Here is an 18,296-nt window from a genome sequence, read left to right as displayed (position 1 = left end):
AATATATATATATATATATATATGTTATATGGATATATACAAAGGGTTCTTTCTGTCTCTCAGAGGGAACCCAAATTAACAGAAACCATGGGGAGAACAGATCATATTTTAGGAGAAGAAAAAATCTACCTACATGGACAAATTCAAAGCTAATACCTACTCAAATACAAAGTTAAGCATTTTATATGTTTTGATAAAAAGTTATATTATATACGTATATTGTTGTAAAGAAATTATAGTTATTACTTTATAAATAATTAAATATAAGAATTTATACTTCAAAAGTGCAAAAACCCATCAAATCAAAAGCCTTAAAAGTTGACTAATCAAACTGGTTGGCAGGTACTGGCTGCTAAAGATCACAAAGTTTCTTTCTTTTCAAGATTATCATGTCTTGGTTTTTCTCCCATTGTTCCATTCACCTTCTCTCCGTTCAACTTCCATGAAGGACTCGCTTTAGCTTTTGCATTTTTACAGAAATGAACACACACCCACAACCTCTCCTTCTCTTTATTTTCCTCCTTTCTCCGTCAATTTCAGCTGTTGATCTTCTCTTCAATGGCTTCAACTCCTCTGATCTCCTACTCTTCGGCAACGCCACCATTGATTCTCGAATTCTCACACTCACAAGAAACACATCTTTCACAATCGGTCGAGCTCTTTACTCGACAAAAATCCTCACAAAAGACCCAAATACCTCTATCGTCCTTCCTTTCTCTACCTCTTTCATATTCTCCATAGCTCCTCTCAAAGGTGTTCTCCCGGGCCATGGCATAGTCTTCATCTTCATACCCTTTACCGGTATCCAAGGATCCAGCTCTGCCCAACATCTGGGTCTGTTTAATCTCACCAACAACGGGGACTCCAACAACCACGTTCTCGGCATTGAGTTTGATGTTTTCAAGAACCAAGAATTCGATGATATTGACGATAATCATGTGGGTGTTGATGTTAACTCTCTCAAATCGGTTGGAGCACACCGGGCCGGGTTTTGGCCCGATAACAGTGCCGCCGGCGACGAGGAATCATTCGAGGAAGTGAAGCTTAATAATGGTAAAAACTATCAAGTTTGGATCGATTATGCAGATTCTGTAATTAATGTTACTATGGCACCAGTAGGGAAGAAAAAACCTAGACGGCCTTTACTAAATTTTTCTCTTGATTTATCTGATGTTTTTGAAGATGAAATGTTTATTGGATTCACTGGAGCAACAGGCAGATTAGTTGAAGGTCATAGGATTCTAGCTTGGAGCTTTAGTAATACAAATTTTTCATTTAGTGAAAGCTTGATTACTTCTGGTTTGCCATCATTTGTTCTACCGGGAAGCTCAATTTTTAGGTCAAGATGGTTTATTACAGTGCTGACAGTGATAAGCTTGTTAGTCATTGTGTTATTGGCTCTGTTTTCTCTGTTCTGGATCAGAAGGAAGCAGCGAATGGCGAGAGAAAGAGCAGAAATGGAGGAATGGGAATTGGATTACTGGCCTCATAGAGTAAGTTTTCAAGAAATTGAGGCTGCAACTAAGGGATTCTGTGATAGAAATGTGATTGGAATAGGAGGAAATGGGAAGGTATACAAGGGTGTTTTAGGTGGAACAGAAGTTGCGATAAAGCGAATTTCACACGAAAACGATGAGGGAATGAGAGAATTCGTGGCAGAGATTTCAAGCCTTGGGAGGTTAAAACATAGAAATTTAGTAGGGTTAAGAGGGTGGTGCAAGAAAGAGAAAGGAAGCTTGATTTTGGTTTATGATTATATGGAAAATGGAAGTTTAGACAAATGGGTATTTGGGGGTGATGAAAGTAAGATGTTAAGCTGTGAGGATAGAATAAGAATATTGAAAGACGTGGCTGCAGGAGTTTTATATTTACACGAGGGATGGGAAGCCAAAGTCCTACATAGGGACATTAAGGCAAGCAATGTTTTGCTTGACAAGGAAATGAATGGAAGGCTAGGGGATTTTGGGTTAGCCAGGATGCACCAACATGGTCAAGTGGCTCGCACCACTCGTGTGGTAGGGACCGTAGGGTACTTAGCCCCGGAAGTTGTTAGGCGTGGGAGAGCCTCAGCTCAAACTGATGTGTATGGCTTTGGTATCCTAATATTGGAAGTGATATGTGGGAGGAGACCTATAGAGGAAGGCAAGCCACCATTAGTGGAGTGGGTTTGGCAATTGATGGTTCAAGGGGAAATACTAAGAGCTGTTGATGATCGAATCGTCGATATTAGAAATGGAGTTGAGGACGAAGAGGTGGAGAAGATGTTGCATTTAGGGTTGTTGTGCACGTATCCGGAGGTGGGGGCAAGGCCAACGATGAGACAAGTGGTGAAAATTTTGGAGGGTAAAAACGATGGCTATGATCCAGGAAGTGAAGATATGGAAGCTTACTTGCTGCAGAAGGTAAAGGGTAAAAAGGATATGTGGGGTAATTTCTCAATGCATTTTGGATCATTTACTCATCCAACATTTGATGAAATTAGAAAGTATCGTTCTTCTTCTATGTCACTCTCATGGACTAACACATTGGTGGAAGGTAGGTAAGTTTCCACTTTACTTAGAATTTACAGAGGATAGAAAGTTGAAAACTGCTGATCAAGTTTTACCATTTGTGCCAGATTTGAAGCAAAATGACTTCAAATTAACGATGTCGGAAGTGGGTTTTTGAAATTTTGATCCATTGATTGATGGGTGCTGGGTAATGGGAGATGTAGAAGACATATGATGCACACTTTTTGTTTTTTTATTTGTTTTATTTGAGAAGGCAGGTACGTTGGTGTACATAATACATGTATATTTATAAATGTAAACCCAGTTTCTTATTATTTAATTTTCAATTACACCCATAATTAAAAACAAATTATTGAAATATTCCAGAACATAAACTAATAACTCATTTGCATTTTTGAAACAAAATTAGTGTATGCATAAACCTATATGCACACGCATAATAGAAAATATATATATATATATATATATGTGAAGAAATTTTACTTTAATTTGATAATTTACATCAAATAAAAGGAAGTGATATACAGAGCATGTGCATTTGAATTTATATATTTATTAAATAGTTCAAACTTGTGATGTAAAGTATAAAATATAAGAATATCATAGTAAATATAACTATAAATACATTTAAAATTAAACTTATACGTTAATTCTTTTTGCATAAAACGCAACCCTGGACTTTAAATTTTCAAGTAAATAATGTTCGAATGCTACTGTAGTTAGTGCCAAAATTGGCTGGGACACCCGGTATGTAATAAATTAAATATAGTTAAGTGCTAAAGCACTCATATCATTCAGCACCAGTGGTCTAGTGGTAGAATAGTACCCTGCCACGGTACAGACCCGGGTTCGATTCCCGGCTGGTGCATTCCTTTTGGCCTCTTCCTTTGTTTTCTTTTTCATTGTATATTTTTAAGGTTGCTAACGACGCTGCCAACCCACCAGCGGTCTTGTGGTACAGACACCGGTTCGATTCCCGGCTGGTGCATTGTTTTGACAGTTTCTTCTGTTCTCAGTTATATTAGAGCAATTGCTTCTAGCACTTAAACAAAAGCGGGGATAGCTCAGTTGGGAGAGCGTCAGACTGAAGATCTGAAGGTCGCGTGTTCGATCCACGCTCACCGCAAACTCTGTATTTTTTTTTTCCCATCTCCTCTGGGCCGCTTCTCCTAAATGGGCTCCTCATTTTGAGTTGGCATAATCACAAAGGCTGTCAATGTTTTTTCTTTTTCTATTTTTTTATTTTTTTCACAAAAAAAAAAGTTTAAAATTTCACTTAAAAAATATTAATATTTTTAATGCTTATCCAAATGTATTTCATGAAATATACCCACTACTTTAATCGTGAGTTTATTTTAATTTAAAATTTACTAATCAACAGGATTATATGATAATGACATTTCGTTCAAATTTCAACACGTTAGACTTCTCGTCATAATATTTTGTCACATTTTTATTTCTTTCCTCCGTCGACAAAAAATTTCAACTTCAAGTTTAGTTTTATCTTTTTGTGAAGGTTAATACTTATTTTCAGTAGCTTAATAATAAAATGATGGTAATAAATTTAATTAATAAAAATAAAAATTTCAAAAAATTCTACAAGAATTCCGTGCATATATATAGCCTTCATAAATTATTAAAAAAGAAAAATGAAAATATATAAGTGGGCAAACAATGTGAGTTTTGTGGGTGGCACAAATTAATCACGTTAAACATACAAAGCATAACAATTGCCGACACATGCATATGCTAGGTTTTTAATTACGTCAAACTATATCATAGCTAATATATATACGCACATATATATATAATTTATATATGGGATTCAGGTAGAGACGATAAGATTATAATTATGATAAAAAAAAACGAAATTAAGGAAGGTGACAGAGATTGAAAATGACAATAATTTGGCAAGTCCATGTAATGTTTGGGTATGTGATTGAGGATAACGCATGTGTGCTTGCTGACTAAAGTCAACAACAATAATTATATTGAAGATGCTAATTAATTGAGAAAATTAAAATTAATTAAGGTTCAATTGACCTTTTTAACAATTAAAAGCTTAAATAATTGGCATACACATGTTGAATTACATGTGTGGGTCATAATTATGTGTTTATTTCTACTTAATTAACAACTTAATATAAAGATTAGTGTAGCTTAGTAGGATGTCCTTAGTAATTTATTTTACTCCAGAGATCTGCAAATCACGAACATTGTCATTATTCAATTTCCAAATTATTCCTTGATGACTCATTGATTTTGATCGAAGGGTAATCTATGTTTGAGAAAAATTAATATATAGCTAGGGCATATCAAGTAACATTAATTATATATATATATATATGAGGTATTCACGGGCGCATACTAAATTTAATTTATTAATATACATAATGTGATTATTTAACAAAGAATTATGTAGTACAAAATAATTATTAATATTTACGTAGAATTATATATTTTAAATTATATTTATTCTAAGTTAAAGGAAGAAATGCACTTGAGTATAAATGTATGTAATTTATTTAAAGTTATAAATATAATAATGAAACTATAGTGATTAAATTATATTAATTTTTAATCAGTTTATTGTTATTATTATTTTTTTGAGTAAAATAAATATTTTGTAATTATTAAATTTTTTTAATTGAAATAATTATAATAAAATAAAAATTTAACCTAATTTTTTTTAATAAGAACGAAAATAATAATTATGATAAATTCAAAATTATTGACTAAATGAAATACCCAAAATACCCTTCAATTTCTCCCTCAATTTACCCCTTCGATGGTGGAAGGGAATCTTGTCCTCATGCTCCAAAAAACCAGAAATGCCAAACCATGGCCTAGACGCCGCGTTCGATAAATCTTATACAAATCATTTGCGTTAGGTAAGCTAGCAAGTGGGTCCCACTTTTCAGATAAACTCAAACGATCAACGTTCCTGATCACGCCACGTCGCCTCTCCATCACATCATACTTGTCCATTTCCATCTCGTGGTGGCCCACAATGGTCCTAATTAAGTTTAAATAAAAATAAAATATTTAAAATTTACAACTACGTTTTTGTGAATATTCGAGTATATCCAGATAGATCAGCAGATGGAGAATTATTGCGACTCAACTGACGTGGATCCTTGCTGTCTGGTCCAAACCAAACCCAGTTTCTTCGATTTATAACTTCCAATGATATACCGCCACGTGGATACATGCTCCCCATCCACGTATGCTTGAGCGGGTCCCACTTTGTCCTGATATTTCGCTATAAGAACACCTCTCTCAGAATCCACACAAGATCGAACAAAAAAACAACCGAACCTCAAAAAAAAAAAAAAAAAAAAAAAAAAAAAAAGAGGGAAAAGAAAAATCTGCATGGATAGTATTAGGATTAAAGAAAGAATTCTAGTGATGAATCCATGGAATATTATTGTGCAGGAACCAGAAGTACAGCCAACAGCGAGCTTATCAGTTATGGTTTCTGGGTATTTTGAAGATGGCGAGCCGCCATTGCTGCCCAGAAGCTCGAGCAAAAACATTATCAGTCATGGCGAAGAAGATGATGATGAAGATGAAGATAAACCAAGTGATTCTGTTGAAGATGAAAAGAGCTTTTGGGAGACCCAGCACCAGGTTTTGCAGGAAACCTTACGCAGAAGCAGTTCTTTGGAGTCGAGAATCAGAACCGCAACCAAAGACGCATTGAAGGAAATTCAGATGTCTGCAACGTCTTGTTCTTGTAGGAAGTCAACAGTTGCCGCTGCTTGCCGGAATTGTCTGATGAGAGAAGTTTCTACCCGTCTGAGAAACGCCAGGTACAATTGTGCAGTCTGTAAATCAAAATGGAGAAGCTCCCCAGATATTCCATCAGGTAAATTAACAAGACACACACATATATATACATATATATATATATATGTATATGTATATAGTACCTGAAATTTGAAGTAGTATCAATGGAGAAACTAATGGAAATATATTATGTTCTGAAGGTGGGCATACGTTTTTGGATGTGGTGGAGAATTCAAGTGGGAGAAGGGGAGAAGTGAGGGTGATAATAGAGTTGAGCTTCAGGGCAGAGTTTGAGATGGCGAGAGCAAGTGAAGAATACAACCGGCTAGTTGATAGGCTGCCCGAAGTTTTCGTCGGAAAAGTTGACCGGCTGAAAAATGTGATAAAGGTATTGTGTTTGGCGGCTAAGAAATGCATGAAGGAGAAGAAAATGCACATGGGTCCTTGGAGAAAACACAGGTACATGCAAGCCAAGTGGCTAAGCAGTACATGTGAGAGAATTACAAGCAACACACAAGTTTTGGGGAGTAGTAATGGTATAATTTCTGGTGAGCGATTGCCAAAGCCAAGAGCTTCCATGTTAACTGTAGATTTGCTTGATAAGTTGCCCAACATGCATTGTACAGCTGTTGAGGTTGTATGATAATATATATATATATGTATATATGTATATTGAAAGGAAGCAATGCAGAACCGACTGGGTTTAGCTCAGATTGGTTCTTGGATGGCTTGTGTTCTAATCTTTACAACAGGCCCTTCGATGGCTAAAGAAAACAGGAAAAGAAAGTGAAACAGGCAGAAAGTTTTTGCAAAAGACAAGGAAACCCTAGATGGTACACTTTAACCATCCTTTTTCAATCAAATATGGGAGCATATTCACATCAACAAAGACAGGCCCAGAGAAGAAAAAATTAGGTTCTTGCAAACCTAGGTTCAAGACTTGTTTGTAATGAGAACAAATTCCTCTTCCACTCGTAACAGATAAAGAAACTATTAATTATCATATCATCCAATCAAATGTTCATTGGAGTGATAATCTAACAATGAAACCTCTGATCTTAATCCCCTTCAATGCACATCGATACTGAAATGGGTTCAAAAATCCCAAATGGTACATACTATAACATATACTACTAACTCATAAGTACCCAATTCTAGAACAGAAAACTAAGAAACAAATGAGAAGGCAATGGGAAGTTTTTGTACATCCCTAACTAGTTTCAAATGCAGACTAAAACACAATTTATATACACAAATATGGAATCTCACAAGGAGATTAGCTTACCCAAGTTCCTTTTCTTCTGTTCTTGCTTCTTCCTTTCTCTCCGTTACCCTCTTACTTTTCCCGCATAACTCACTCTTTTTCTTCTGCCTCCAAGCTCAAAACTTAGAAAAAACAAGAAAGAATGAAGAAAACAAAACCAGACACTTTTTCCCTCAGCTCAAAAATCTTTCTCTCACTATCCATTGCTATTAACCCAGAATATCAAATAGAAGAAAGCGTCTTCCTTTTCCCCCCTCTCCTCAAACTCAGAAAAGGACCCTAGACGCTTCCTTTCACTCCCTGTTTTCTCCATATACTCAATCAAAGCCATAAATAAGAGCATCCGGCTTCCATCCCGCACATTTGGCTTCTCCACCAGTAAAGATTCTCAGTTTGTTCTCCCTCACCCGCTGATTGCGCGAGCCACCATCTCCCTTTTCCCTCTTCATCCGTCGGCCTCGATCCTCTACTTTGCACTTACCATCTGCTTCCCCATCTCCTTCTCTGCTACGCGGTTTCAGTTTCTTCACGTGTTCCTGCCTTCATCACCATCGATCTTCAGCCTCGAGTCAATCCGATATCCTCTTTCCTGCCATTAGCAAATTTCTCGGGAGCAAAACTGGTGCATTTAGAGACACAGTAACGGCTGCGCAAATTGGATTTATGCTGAGCTGCAAGAAAAACTAACAAATGGGATTGGCTTAGACGAATTGGGTTGAGCTAAATAAAATTAAACGAACTGGGTTTTATACTTCAAATCGAATTGGGTTTTGCTTTGAAATGGTTTTAAAAAGAAAACGGACGAACTTTAGCTAGTTCTCTAATTGGGTTTGAGAATGTGAATGTAGTGGATTTTAGGGTTTGTAGTATGTTAGAGACATGGGCTTTCACATATGAATTTGAACTGTGTGGTTGTGGGTTTTATAATGGAAGTGGACAAGACTCAAGGATTTGAAGTAAAGATAATGTGTTTGACTGATTGGGGTCATACGTTTGGAAATATTTTGCTTAGTCCCACACATGAAAAAGAAGGTCAAAAATGGTAGGATCATTTATATATATATATATATATATATACATACTATATGGAAATAATAGTATATTAGAAAAAAAAGGGTATTTTTGTATAATAAAAATAAGTAAATAATTAAAGAAATGTAATTTTAGGGGGGAAAAAAAAGATAGGAATCTGTGAATTATATATATATATATATATGTAAATAATATTTTTATACGTATATTTATACGATCATACGAGTAGTCACCCGGCACGGCAAAAGCGAGACGTATCCGTGCGAGCCGTACCAACCATAACCCTCTCCGCATTCATTCTCTCATTTATTCTCTTTGACAACGACACTCCGATTCTCTTACTTTCTATTTTTAATTCTTAATTAATTTTTATTCTTTTTTATAATTTTAATTTAAAAATAATAATCTTAGTTAATTATTTTAATTATCAAATTAATTTAATTTAACTCAAATTAATTAAATATTTAATTAAAAAAACTTATCTCCTTAATTGACTTTTAAACGAGGTGGTCCCCATCATTCCACTAGACGTAGCCATCTCCTCCTTTGTGGGCCCCATCAACCCACAGCACCTCAGCAAAAAAATCGGGTCCACGGAATCTACGGTGCGTCCTCCGTATTCGATACGTATATTTTCCTCCTCCTCCTCTAATGAGAAAAAAAAAAACAAATCTGAGAAAATTTATTTTCTAAGAAAATTTATTTTTTCTCCCCTCCTTTCCTGTTCATACAGAACATGAAAAAGCCATCCTCAAGTTTCCTCTGGGAATAATGTCACTCTCTCTTCCTGGTAACTCATCTCGGATTCTCTTTATTCGATTGTGTGTGTATATTTAATGTTTTGTTATTTCTGTGTATTTATATATAAAATACATTTAATGTTTTGGTATTTTGTATTAGTATTAATTTAGGCACAATGATTATTGTGCTCCGGTGTTCGATGGGGGTTGTAATCATGGGTGTTTCTTTATATTCAAAATGAATGAGTATACTTCGTTTTTTGATGTGTTTATCTTTATTTTTCTTATTTTAATTATTTAATTTATTAATCATTAGGTGTGTGCGTGGGATTTTCCAGGCTTCTACGGAAGGTGGGATTTGACTTTGAGCCGAAGAAACTTTTGGCATTATTTTGAGGGCTAAGGGATTGGGTTGTGATCAAAGACTTGTTTATTTTTTCTTTTAATCCTTTTAATGGTTGTTTAAGGTGGATGGGTTTTGATGGATTTCAAGGCATTTTGGTTCTGATGGAGATGAGATTATACTCTTTCAGACTCTCATTTTTAACGGCTCTTCGTGGATGATTGGTTGGGAGGGACGAAACGTTTTGATTCCTAAATGGTAAGGTTTTAATGGGTTTACTGGTATTTATGTTATTGACTTCTGTATATAATATAGAGAAATACCAACTTGATTTCAAGCCGCCTTCTTCTCAGTTTCGGAGAGGAAGAAGATTGAGGAAGCTTTTCTCTTTCTGGGTCTGATAAGATCTTTTTTGGAGTTTCGATTATTTTGAAAATGGAGGAGGAGGCTAATTCTTGGATAAGGAGGACAAAGTTTTCTCATACAGTTTGTCATAGATTGGATTCAGCAAGGTTAGGGACTCTTGCTCTTCCGATTCAGCAAGAGAGGAACTCGGGGTTGAAAACCAGACCAGGAGCATCTTCCTCCAATTTGCAGAACCAGAAAAATCATGTTTTCTCCCAGATTCAGAGAAACCCTGTTACCAACAAACAGAGGTCTCTTTCTCCTGTTATTCAGTCTATTCTGTCTGATACTTTTAAGGAAGCAAGGTCTGATAGAAAGAGATTCTCAACTCCAATTCCCAAAAGGAGAGAATCCAACAAGGGAATCAAGGGAAAGTGGTCTTTTAAAGATACGGCAGACAACAAGTCTTCCCGTTCATCATCTCCATCGAATATAAGCCCGCTTAGGCACCTGGGTACGATGAAAATTCAAGAGAGAGTGAGGAGCAGAAAGGATTCAGCTTGGACCAAGTACTTTGACCATGGAGGAGGAAGGGTTAATGCTGTGGAGGCAGCTGATGATCACACTGTTGATCTCTCTAAGCTGTTTCTTGGCCTTAGGTTTGCACATGGAGCACATAGCCGGCTTTATCATGGGATATATAATGATGAGGCTGTTGCAGTCAAGCTTATTAGGGTACCTGATGATGATGAAAGTGGAACCTTAGCAGTTAGACTGGAGAAACAGTTCAACAGAGAAGTAACTCTTTTATCTCGACTCCACCATCGAAACGTAATAAAGGTACTCAATTTTCCATTCCTGTATTATTTTTTCCTGTGATGTGCAATCTATAGAAAATTTTCCTTATGGCTTATTAAGTTTTTATTCAGTTGATGGCTTAACTGCATTTGCTGTATTTTTTAACACTGAACATAATGCTTGAACATGGATAAAACTGGAGTCACAGAGAAATTTTCAGTTTCTGGCATCTAAATTTGCCTTGTTACTGGTATATGACAGTTTGTAGCAGCATGTAAAAAGCCTCCAGTTTATTGTATCATCACAGAGTATTTATCGGAGGGTTCCTTGCGGGCTTACTTGCACAAGCTAGAGCATAAGTCTCTTCCATTGCAAAAATTAATTACAGTTGCTCTGGATATTGCTCGTGGAATGGAGTTCATTCATTCTCAAGGTGTCATTCATCGGGATCTAAAGCCTGAAAATGTTCTTATTGGTGAAGACTTCCACCTGAAAGTAGCAGACTTTGGTATAGCATGTGAAGAGGCCTACTGTGATTCATTGGCCGATGACCCAGGTACTTATCGTTGGATGGCACCTGAGATGATCAAGCGTAAAACATATGGACGAAAGGTTGATGTTTACAGCTTTGGACTGGTTTTATGGGAAATGGTAGCTGGATCCATACCATATGAGGACATGAATCCCATCCAAGCTGCTTTTGCAGTAGTGAACAAGGTAGTTTTCCTAAAACTCTTCTCTGTGCTGTTAAGTTTGTGCACACTTAAGTTGCTCCTTACTGTTAACTCACTTTCCTATCTGAATTAAGTATTTGGCTCTTTTCTTTGGTCCACGTCCTCTGCGGGGAAGGAAAACAAATATTTTTCCCTTTCATCTTGCAACTTGGTTTTTCGCTTTCTTTATATAGATTTTGGCCCTATTAAATGAAGAACGTGAATTCAGTTAGCAAATTTCAGGAAGTTTCTTAAATGTTTACAACTTTGATGATAGGAGCAGAACATCAAGTGGAACTACCAGCTGACATGATTAATGATCTATTTATGCTCTCTTAGTCTATTATCAATTTTTAATATTGCTAGGTATTTGGTTGTCATGGTGATGAAATGGTATTGTTAGACGCAGATTATCCTTACTATGATGTTTAATCTCACTGAGTCCGTGATGAGAGCTCACAGTTGAAAATATAAATAGAACGCTAAAAATCAATACATCCTGATAGAAATAAGTCACTGCTTGTTTGATGAAATAAATAGAAATAACTGTTTGTTTCTCACAACGTAATCCTTTATTCCTGTTTCTCCGTCACTTGGGCTAATTGGGAAAGTGGTTGCTATCGTATATAGTCAATTTGGCAGATGTAGTTACTTTGTTTTCTTCCTATTATTTTAGGCATTGTGGTTTCTGGCACTTTGGCTTCTTTCATACTTTACTATGAAACTAATTAGGTAGTAATTTTTAAAATTAGAAAGTTTTGATTTTTCTTTTCAGAATTTAAGACCTGCTATACCAGTGGGCTGTCCGTCTGCTATGCGAGCTTTAATTGAGCAGTGTTGGTCCTTGCAACCAGACAAGAGGCCTGAGTTTTGGCAGATAGTGAAAGTATTAGAGCAATTTGAATCTTCACTTGCTCGTGATGGGACCTTGAATCTGGTTCAAAATCTCTCCCATGATCATAAGAAAGGGCTTCTCCATTGGATTCAAAAGCTTGGCCCTACGCATCCATCTAGTTCCCCTATGCCTAAACCTAAGTTCACATGAATCTTCTTTATGACCTGGCTTTTGTAGTGTTTGCAGGTCAGTTGTAATTAAAAAGGTTCGTTTTTTTAATCTTCTTTATTCATACTCTATGTTACATTCATTTGAAAGTTAATTAATAGATTGGTAGGCGTGCTTTGAGATAAAAATGCTATTCTTTTTAATGTTAAAAACATGCAAGAAATCATCAAGTTAGGATATTCTAGATATTAAGAAGTTGAACGGTAGAAAAGGCATTTGAGGGCAATGTTTTCAGATGGCTCTCTTTCCGGTAGATTATATATATATATATATATTATGCTCCAATTCCTAATTTCTGCAAAACGTGCTCCAATTTGTGTTTTCTGTGTACTTATGACTCTGAGTCACCTCTTTCCCATTTAAGAATTACTACTCTGTATCTTGTGTTCCTGATTCATCCTTCTGAATTTTACTAATTTATCTTGTCATAGTTAAGTTTCTTTCCTATAAAGAATAGAGAAAAGACAGCCATTCTACCAGCTGCACATGGTAAGAAAACAGGTTTTTGCTGGTTAGCAAATATGTGCAGCACAAAATTTACTCTCCTGAATGTTTACTGCTGGTTTTTACTTTGAGGATATATGCCTGGATTTCAACGGAAGTGAATTCTTTTATTTGTCAGAGTTGATTGTATTTCACATGATATTTTTGGACTCTTGAACTCTGAAGCTTGCATGAGCAATTCATAATTATCACACGTTGCGTGCTGTTTGTAATTTAGCTCCCCCCTCTGTTTACGCCACGTTTGTCTGGAACCACAGGCATATTGTGAAACTAGCTTACCTTTCCACTTGCTCCTCTTCCAATATGCATACATTGATACTGCATTTTTTCTTTTTCTTTTTTGTTTTTTTACCAACTTGTTTTTCTTCTGACCATCTCCCATACCTTATTTCATACCTACATGCTTCTGCCTTGATTATCATGTGCACCCATACATCCTTGTCCGTGTCCTGGTGGCGTCTGCATTCATGCAATTCTGTTATTTTCGCTGATTGATTTGAACTTGAAATTGAAAAGTATCTAGACAAGCCGCAAGGAAAACGTGAAGGTGATCGATATCTGTTATGTAACCTTGTTTATTACTTAAAGATGCAAATGGGTATTATAGGAGCCTATACAAACATGGAAGAAAATTCAAAATGCCATGGCTGCTTGCTTTACCCCATTAGTGGCAAGTAACGATGTCTCTGCAACTAGTCGTTAGGCTGCCTGGTTTTTCTTCTGTCAAGATCATCTCTTCACAGTCAAAAGTATCTTCGTAACATTTATTGCTCCTACTGGTGTTGTTAAAATGCATTTAAACTAAATATTTATGGCACACACCTATCATCAGTCTTGACTAGTAATCATGCTGGTCATTTTTGCCTGTTTTCTTTTTATCCTTCTCTTTACCTTTTTTGCTGGGTTGGTTTTATTTTTTTTTTACCCCTGGACCTCTGAAGCAAAATTCCTTTGAAGAATTGATCTTTAGCACTGATTTCAAATCAAATAAAGATTTTTACAGTCAGGAGTTACCATCAGTTTGAATATTCAGTTCATCTTGGGTTAAAATTCAATCTGAAAGCAAAGATTTTTGTATACTACATCCATGTTGGTGCTTTCGATATGGGATTGTTGTTTAGTAGATTTATATTGCAAATTGCTTGCTCCACTCTTTTTGTTGGGTGTTTTTCATGTTTTTGGGAGAAAGATTTATAATATTATTCATGGATTCGCTGGACAAGCTACGTACGCTCTGCAGGTTCAATGCATATCCATCATCATAACCAGGAAACAGCGCAAATTAAAATTGTGGCCCTCTTTCATAAAGTTATATATAGATATTGTGTGTGTGTGTGTGTGTGTGTGTATATATATATATATATATATATATATATGCATATGTCAATGTATGACTTGTGGGGTATCATTGTCAGGGATGCCAACTTTGACTTTTCAATTTGTGCCCCTAACATTATTTCTGCTTTGTCTGGGTGTCAAATTAGGGGTGTGTAGGATGATCACCTTTCGCTTAGCAACAGTTTCAATAATAATTGGGGATATAATTTTACCAGTGGAATTTTGTTATATATTTTATATGTATATAAATTTTATAATTACTATATAAAAAGATATATATATATTTAATTTAAAGGTTAATTATTTGGATTTGATTAAAACGGTAAATTTAAGTAGAAAATATTGGTTCTACTTATTATAATTCTTTTATTTATTTTAAATATGTAGTTTTAAGTGTTTTGCTTAATTACCTAATTATTACCATTAATTTCACTCCCAAATGACATGTTACGTGAATAGAATACTATAGTAAATATAAAATAAATATTTTTATTTTAATATTATTTTAGTTTAAAATGTCACACGTCATTTGTTTATGTTTGTAAATATAATATACTATTATTAGAAAATTTAATACTATTAATTAAATTGTTAAAGAAAAACTTTAATATGTTTATGAAATCTTATAAAATTGCAAGTTGAAATTAAGAAGTCCCAAAACATAAACTATTTCTAATTAAATAATTAATACGTTTTTTTTTTCATAAAAAATTATATATTTAGGTTGAACTGTATTTTATACATATTTTTATTTAAAAATTATTTTTATTATATAGTCCTCTAAATAAAGGTGCTAAAAGTAGGTGAAGAAATTGTAAAATAGTTTTTAGCATAACTTAATTGTTACCGATTATTTTATTCACGTGTATATAATTTAATACATAAATAATAATGTCTTGAGCGAATATATATATATATATATATATAATGTTTAGGGTATATTTAGTGTAAATTAATTCTATTTGCGAAATTTATAAAAAAAATTATGTACTTTTAAAGAATATTGTAAAAACTCGAAATTTAAAAGAAAATAAAGTTATGAATTAAATACGGAAGCGAATTAATATAATTTAGGGTTTATATTTCTCACAAAATAATTTAAAATACCCAATAGGAATAGAAGAATATCTATTTTAAAAAAATTACGAAAATTAATAACTAAGTATTTTAGAACGACTTTCACTAATTTTTAAAGGGAGTCTGAGTGGTGAACTATTCACAACTCTCTTGTTGATCGAAATTTCAGTCTTGATCATCTTAATATGAAATAGTTAATGAAATGGTGAGCTACACTAATCCAGTAAGAATATCATACTACTCACTGATATAGAAATTAAAGATTGGTGAAAATTATAAAAACAATCAATGGAGCTTTTGATTTAAGTAAATTTATTTATCATAAGGAAAAATATTTATTGCATATATTTACCGTTGCGAATTTTTCAAAATTGACTTATAGAAACAATAACTCAAATAACATTCAAACCTCATCTTCAATTGAGCAAGAATAATAATTTTTCTTTTTTATTTGCCTACTGGTGTTCCTGGAAGCCTATAGGAATGTCCCACTACGCGTGAACTCATATTCAACATTATCAACAAACCGACCGTCCTCATACTCTGTCTAGTATGAGCGTTAAAAATATCATCCCTCAATACCCCGTCCGGTATGAGGGTAAATTGGACCGTCCCTATATCTCGTTCGGTATAAGCACTAAAAATATCATTCCTCGATACCCCAGTCGGTATGAGACAACGTTCACGGTAGAGTTCACTATATACCTGGTCCGTCCACCATCTCCCAAGATATCCAGTAAGGCTACCATTCATTAATTCACATTACCAAACAATTTTTCGTTTGCATATTAGTTACCAATTTCACAAATCAATCATAAATCACGCAAGACAAGTAATATAAAATTGTAAATTCAACAATCAGTTAAACAGAACAACAAATAAATGACTAACCGGTTTTCGACTCCATTGGTAATCTGTAATTATTCTCAAAGTTTTCTAAATTACACAAAATATCATATTACCGATTATTAAGTTTCAATTCCATAACATAGAATAAGGTAGGAGATTCTTACCCGAATCGGTGTCTGAAGTACTAAACTTTCTACTACGCCTACTGGTGGTCTCCGGGTTTCTTGAATTTTTTTGCAAAGATTAAAATACACTTCACGTACCTAAAAATACTCTAAAAAATCCAAAATCGGCGTTAAAAATATTTTTTGGTCAATTTTGAAATTCTAGCACGGCGGCATCGCCGTGCTCAAGTGATGACGGGCGGTGATTTAGCTCGGCTTGACTAGTTTTGGCCAGTTTTGTACCCATTCATGCGAGAAAATACGTTAGGGGGTTTCAATTGGCCGAAAAAAAATTAAAAAATGAAAACCTATTGGCAGCGAAATTTTTCGGTGTGGTGGCTCCGCCAATTTTGGTCAACTTATACAAAACAGAACAATGAGCACAATGGTGAAAAAATCGCATGAAATGGAAAACGGGAAGGGGCTCATTGGAGGCGGTCTCGAGTTTTGCCCGCGATGGTGCCGCGGGGCTTCGCCCGCAGTTTCTGTCTCATCTGCCATTCTTTTTTCTTTAATTTAGTCATAAGGGTGCTCAGAATCAAATTCCGAGCGGATAGGAGAATTTTTACATTTTTTGGCGGTCGGAGGTGGCTCCAGCGCGGCGGCGGGCAGCTCACTTCTCCGGCGACTGGTTCTTCTTCTCTAGTGGGAGGCTGGCGGCTAGGGTTTGAGTTCGGTATTATGCGAGATATTTATCCACGTCTCGTTTTAATCTGGACCGTTCATCGCGTTTGATCTCGATTATCCGATAATGTTTTAAGAATAAATGAATCTGAACCGTTCATTGCAATTTGATCTCGACCATCCGATCGCGTTTAAAGAGGAAATGAATCTAAACCGTTCATTGCGTTTAATCACGACCGTCTTATCGCCCATGAGGAGGTAACGGATCCGGATTGTCCACGCGCGTGGGAACACTTCTGAATCGTCTAATCGCAAGCACGTGGATTACCAGCGTGACCTCTCACGTGGCATCGAGTCAGCGTGCCTTGCCACGCAGCGCACTTCGGTTCATCGAGACTGCTGACTGGACGGTCCTACACGGCACAATATTTTTTTAATTACCTTTTGACCCCTAATTTTTGATTTTTATTTTAAAAATACCATCTGAACCCAAATTTTCACATATTTTTCTCAAAATTATTTTCAGTTTCATTGTCAACCAAATCTAATTTCACGTTCAACGAAATTTATTCATTTTAAAATTTAAAATTAATCCCGGATAAAATTTCAGATTCAGGTATTACAAATACGATAATTTTAAAATGATAAAAACTCATATTATAGATAATTATACTTAATTAGAATATTAATTTTTATATAACATTTGCATCATAAAAATAACAATAGATTTTAAAATTTGGAAACATTATTTTACTGTCTTTTACAAAACTTGTTTTGAATTTCTAATTAATTATTCTAAAACAATACAACTTACATGCTCTTATAAATAAAAACATATATAAAATATATATTAATTTTAAAAAATAAAAAGTAAATAATATTTCATGCATTGACCGAAAGACACTTTAAGTGGGTGCTGGTGCTGCTGCTGCTGGTGAGCCTCCGGTAAAGTTGGTTTCTTTAAATGGAAAGAAATAAATATTTAATGTTATATATTTATAATTTATTATATATTTTTTTATTGAATATTATGCTGAAATATTATTTTAAATTATATTTTAATTTTTTTAGTATTTAAAATTTTTTAATTAAAAAATATTTAAATATTCTATGGGTTTATTTGGTAAAGATTGATAAGGACCA

The 18,296-nt window shown here is 34.8% G+C and overlaps 3 protein-coding genes and 2 non-coding genes across 12 annotated transcripts; all 5 read left to right on the top strand.

Moving 5' to 3' along the window:
* The first annotated feature begins 315 nt into the window (after positions 1-315).
* On the top strand, positions 316-2,824 carry LOC110817843 (Concanavalin A-like lectin protein kinase family protein). Of its 3 annotated transcripts, none has more exons than XM_088208116.1 (2): positions 316-2,535; positions 2,618-2,824. In XM_088208116.1, the coding sequence occupies exons 1-2, from the start codon at positions 480-482 to the stop codon at positions 2,665-2,667; spliced, it is 2,106 nt and encodes a 701-aa protein (XP_088064242.1). In that variant the 5' UTR covers positions 316-479; the 3' UTR covers positions 2,668-2,824. The 3 variants fall into 3 exon arrangements, with proteins under 3 accessions (XP_088064242.1, XP_088064243.1, XP_088064244.1); XM_088208117.1 differs by having other exon boundaries at positions 316-2,539; XM_088208118.1 differs by having other exon boundaries at positions 317-2,824.
* Positions 2,825-3,307: 483 nt separating this feature from the next.
* TRNAG-GCC (transfer RNA glycine (anticodon GCC)) lies at positions 3,308-3,378 on the top strand. The gene has a single exon. It is a non-coding gene; the product is annotated as a tRNA-Gly (tRNA).
* A 185-nt stretch (positions 3,379-3,563) lies between these two features.
* Positions 3,564-3,636, top strand: TRNAF-GAA (transfer RNA phenylalanine (anticodon GAA)). Its single transcript has one exon. It is a non-coding gene; the product is annotated as a tRNA-Phe (tRNA).
* A 2,170-nt stretch (positions 3,637-5,806) lies between these two features.
* Positions 5,807-7,039, top strand: LOC110817841 (uncharacterized). The gene is made up of 2 exons (XM_022046559.2): positions 5,807-6,378; positions 6,500-7,039. Exons 1-2 carry the CDS (start codon positions 5,883-5,885, stop codon positions 6,940-6,942), a joined length of 939 nt encoding a protein of 312 aa, XP_021902251.1. The 5' UTR covers positions 5,807-5,882; the 3' UTR covers positions 6,943-7,039.
* A 2,201-nt stretch (positions 7,040-9,240) lies between these two features.
* On the top strand, positions 9,241-12,725 carry LOC110817840 (Protein kinase superfamily protein). 6 transcript variants are annotated; one of them, XM_088207088.1, is made up of 5 exons: positions 9,251-9,385; positions 9,652-9,686; positions 9,803-10,863; positions 11,083-11,538; positions 12,310-12,725. In XM_088207088.1, the coding sequence occupies exons 3-5, from the start codon at positions 10,114-10,116 to the stop codon at positions 12,577-12,579; spliced, it is 1,476 nt and encodes a 491-aa protein (XP_088063214.1). In that variant the 5' UTR covers positions 9,251-9,385; positions 9,652-9,686; positions 9,803-10,113; the 3' UTR covers positions 12,580-12,725. The 6 variants fall into 6 exon arrangements, with proteins under 6 accessions (XP_088063212.1, XP_088063214.1, XP_021902250.2 ...); XM_022046558.2 differs by having other exon boundaries at positions 9,652-9,936; positions 10,032-10,863; XM_088207087.1 differs by having other exon boundaries at positions 9,652-9,936; positions 10,017-10,863.
* The last annotated feature ends 5,571 nt before the right edge of the window (positions 12,726-18,296 follow it).

Source organism: Carica papaya, chromosome 7, assembly GCF_054855325.1.
Source record: "Carica papaya isolate Zhongbai chromosome 7, ASM5485532v1, whole genome shotgun sequence".
NCBI classification, from domain to species: Eukaryota; Viridiplantae; Streptophyta; class Magnoliopsida; order Brassicales; family Caricaceae; genus Carica; species Carica papaya.
This window is presented reverse-complemented; position numbering and strand designations above follow the sequence as displayed.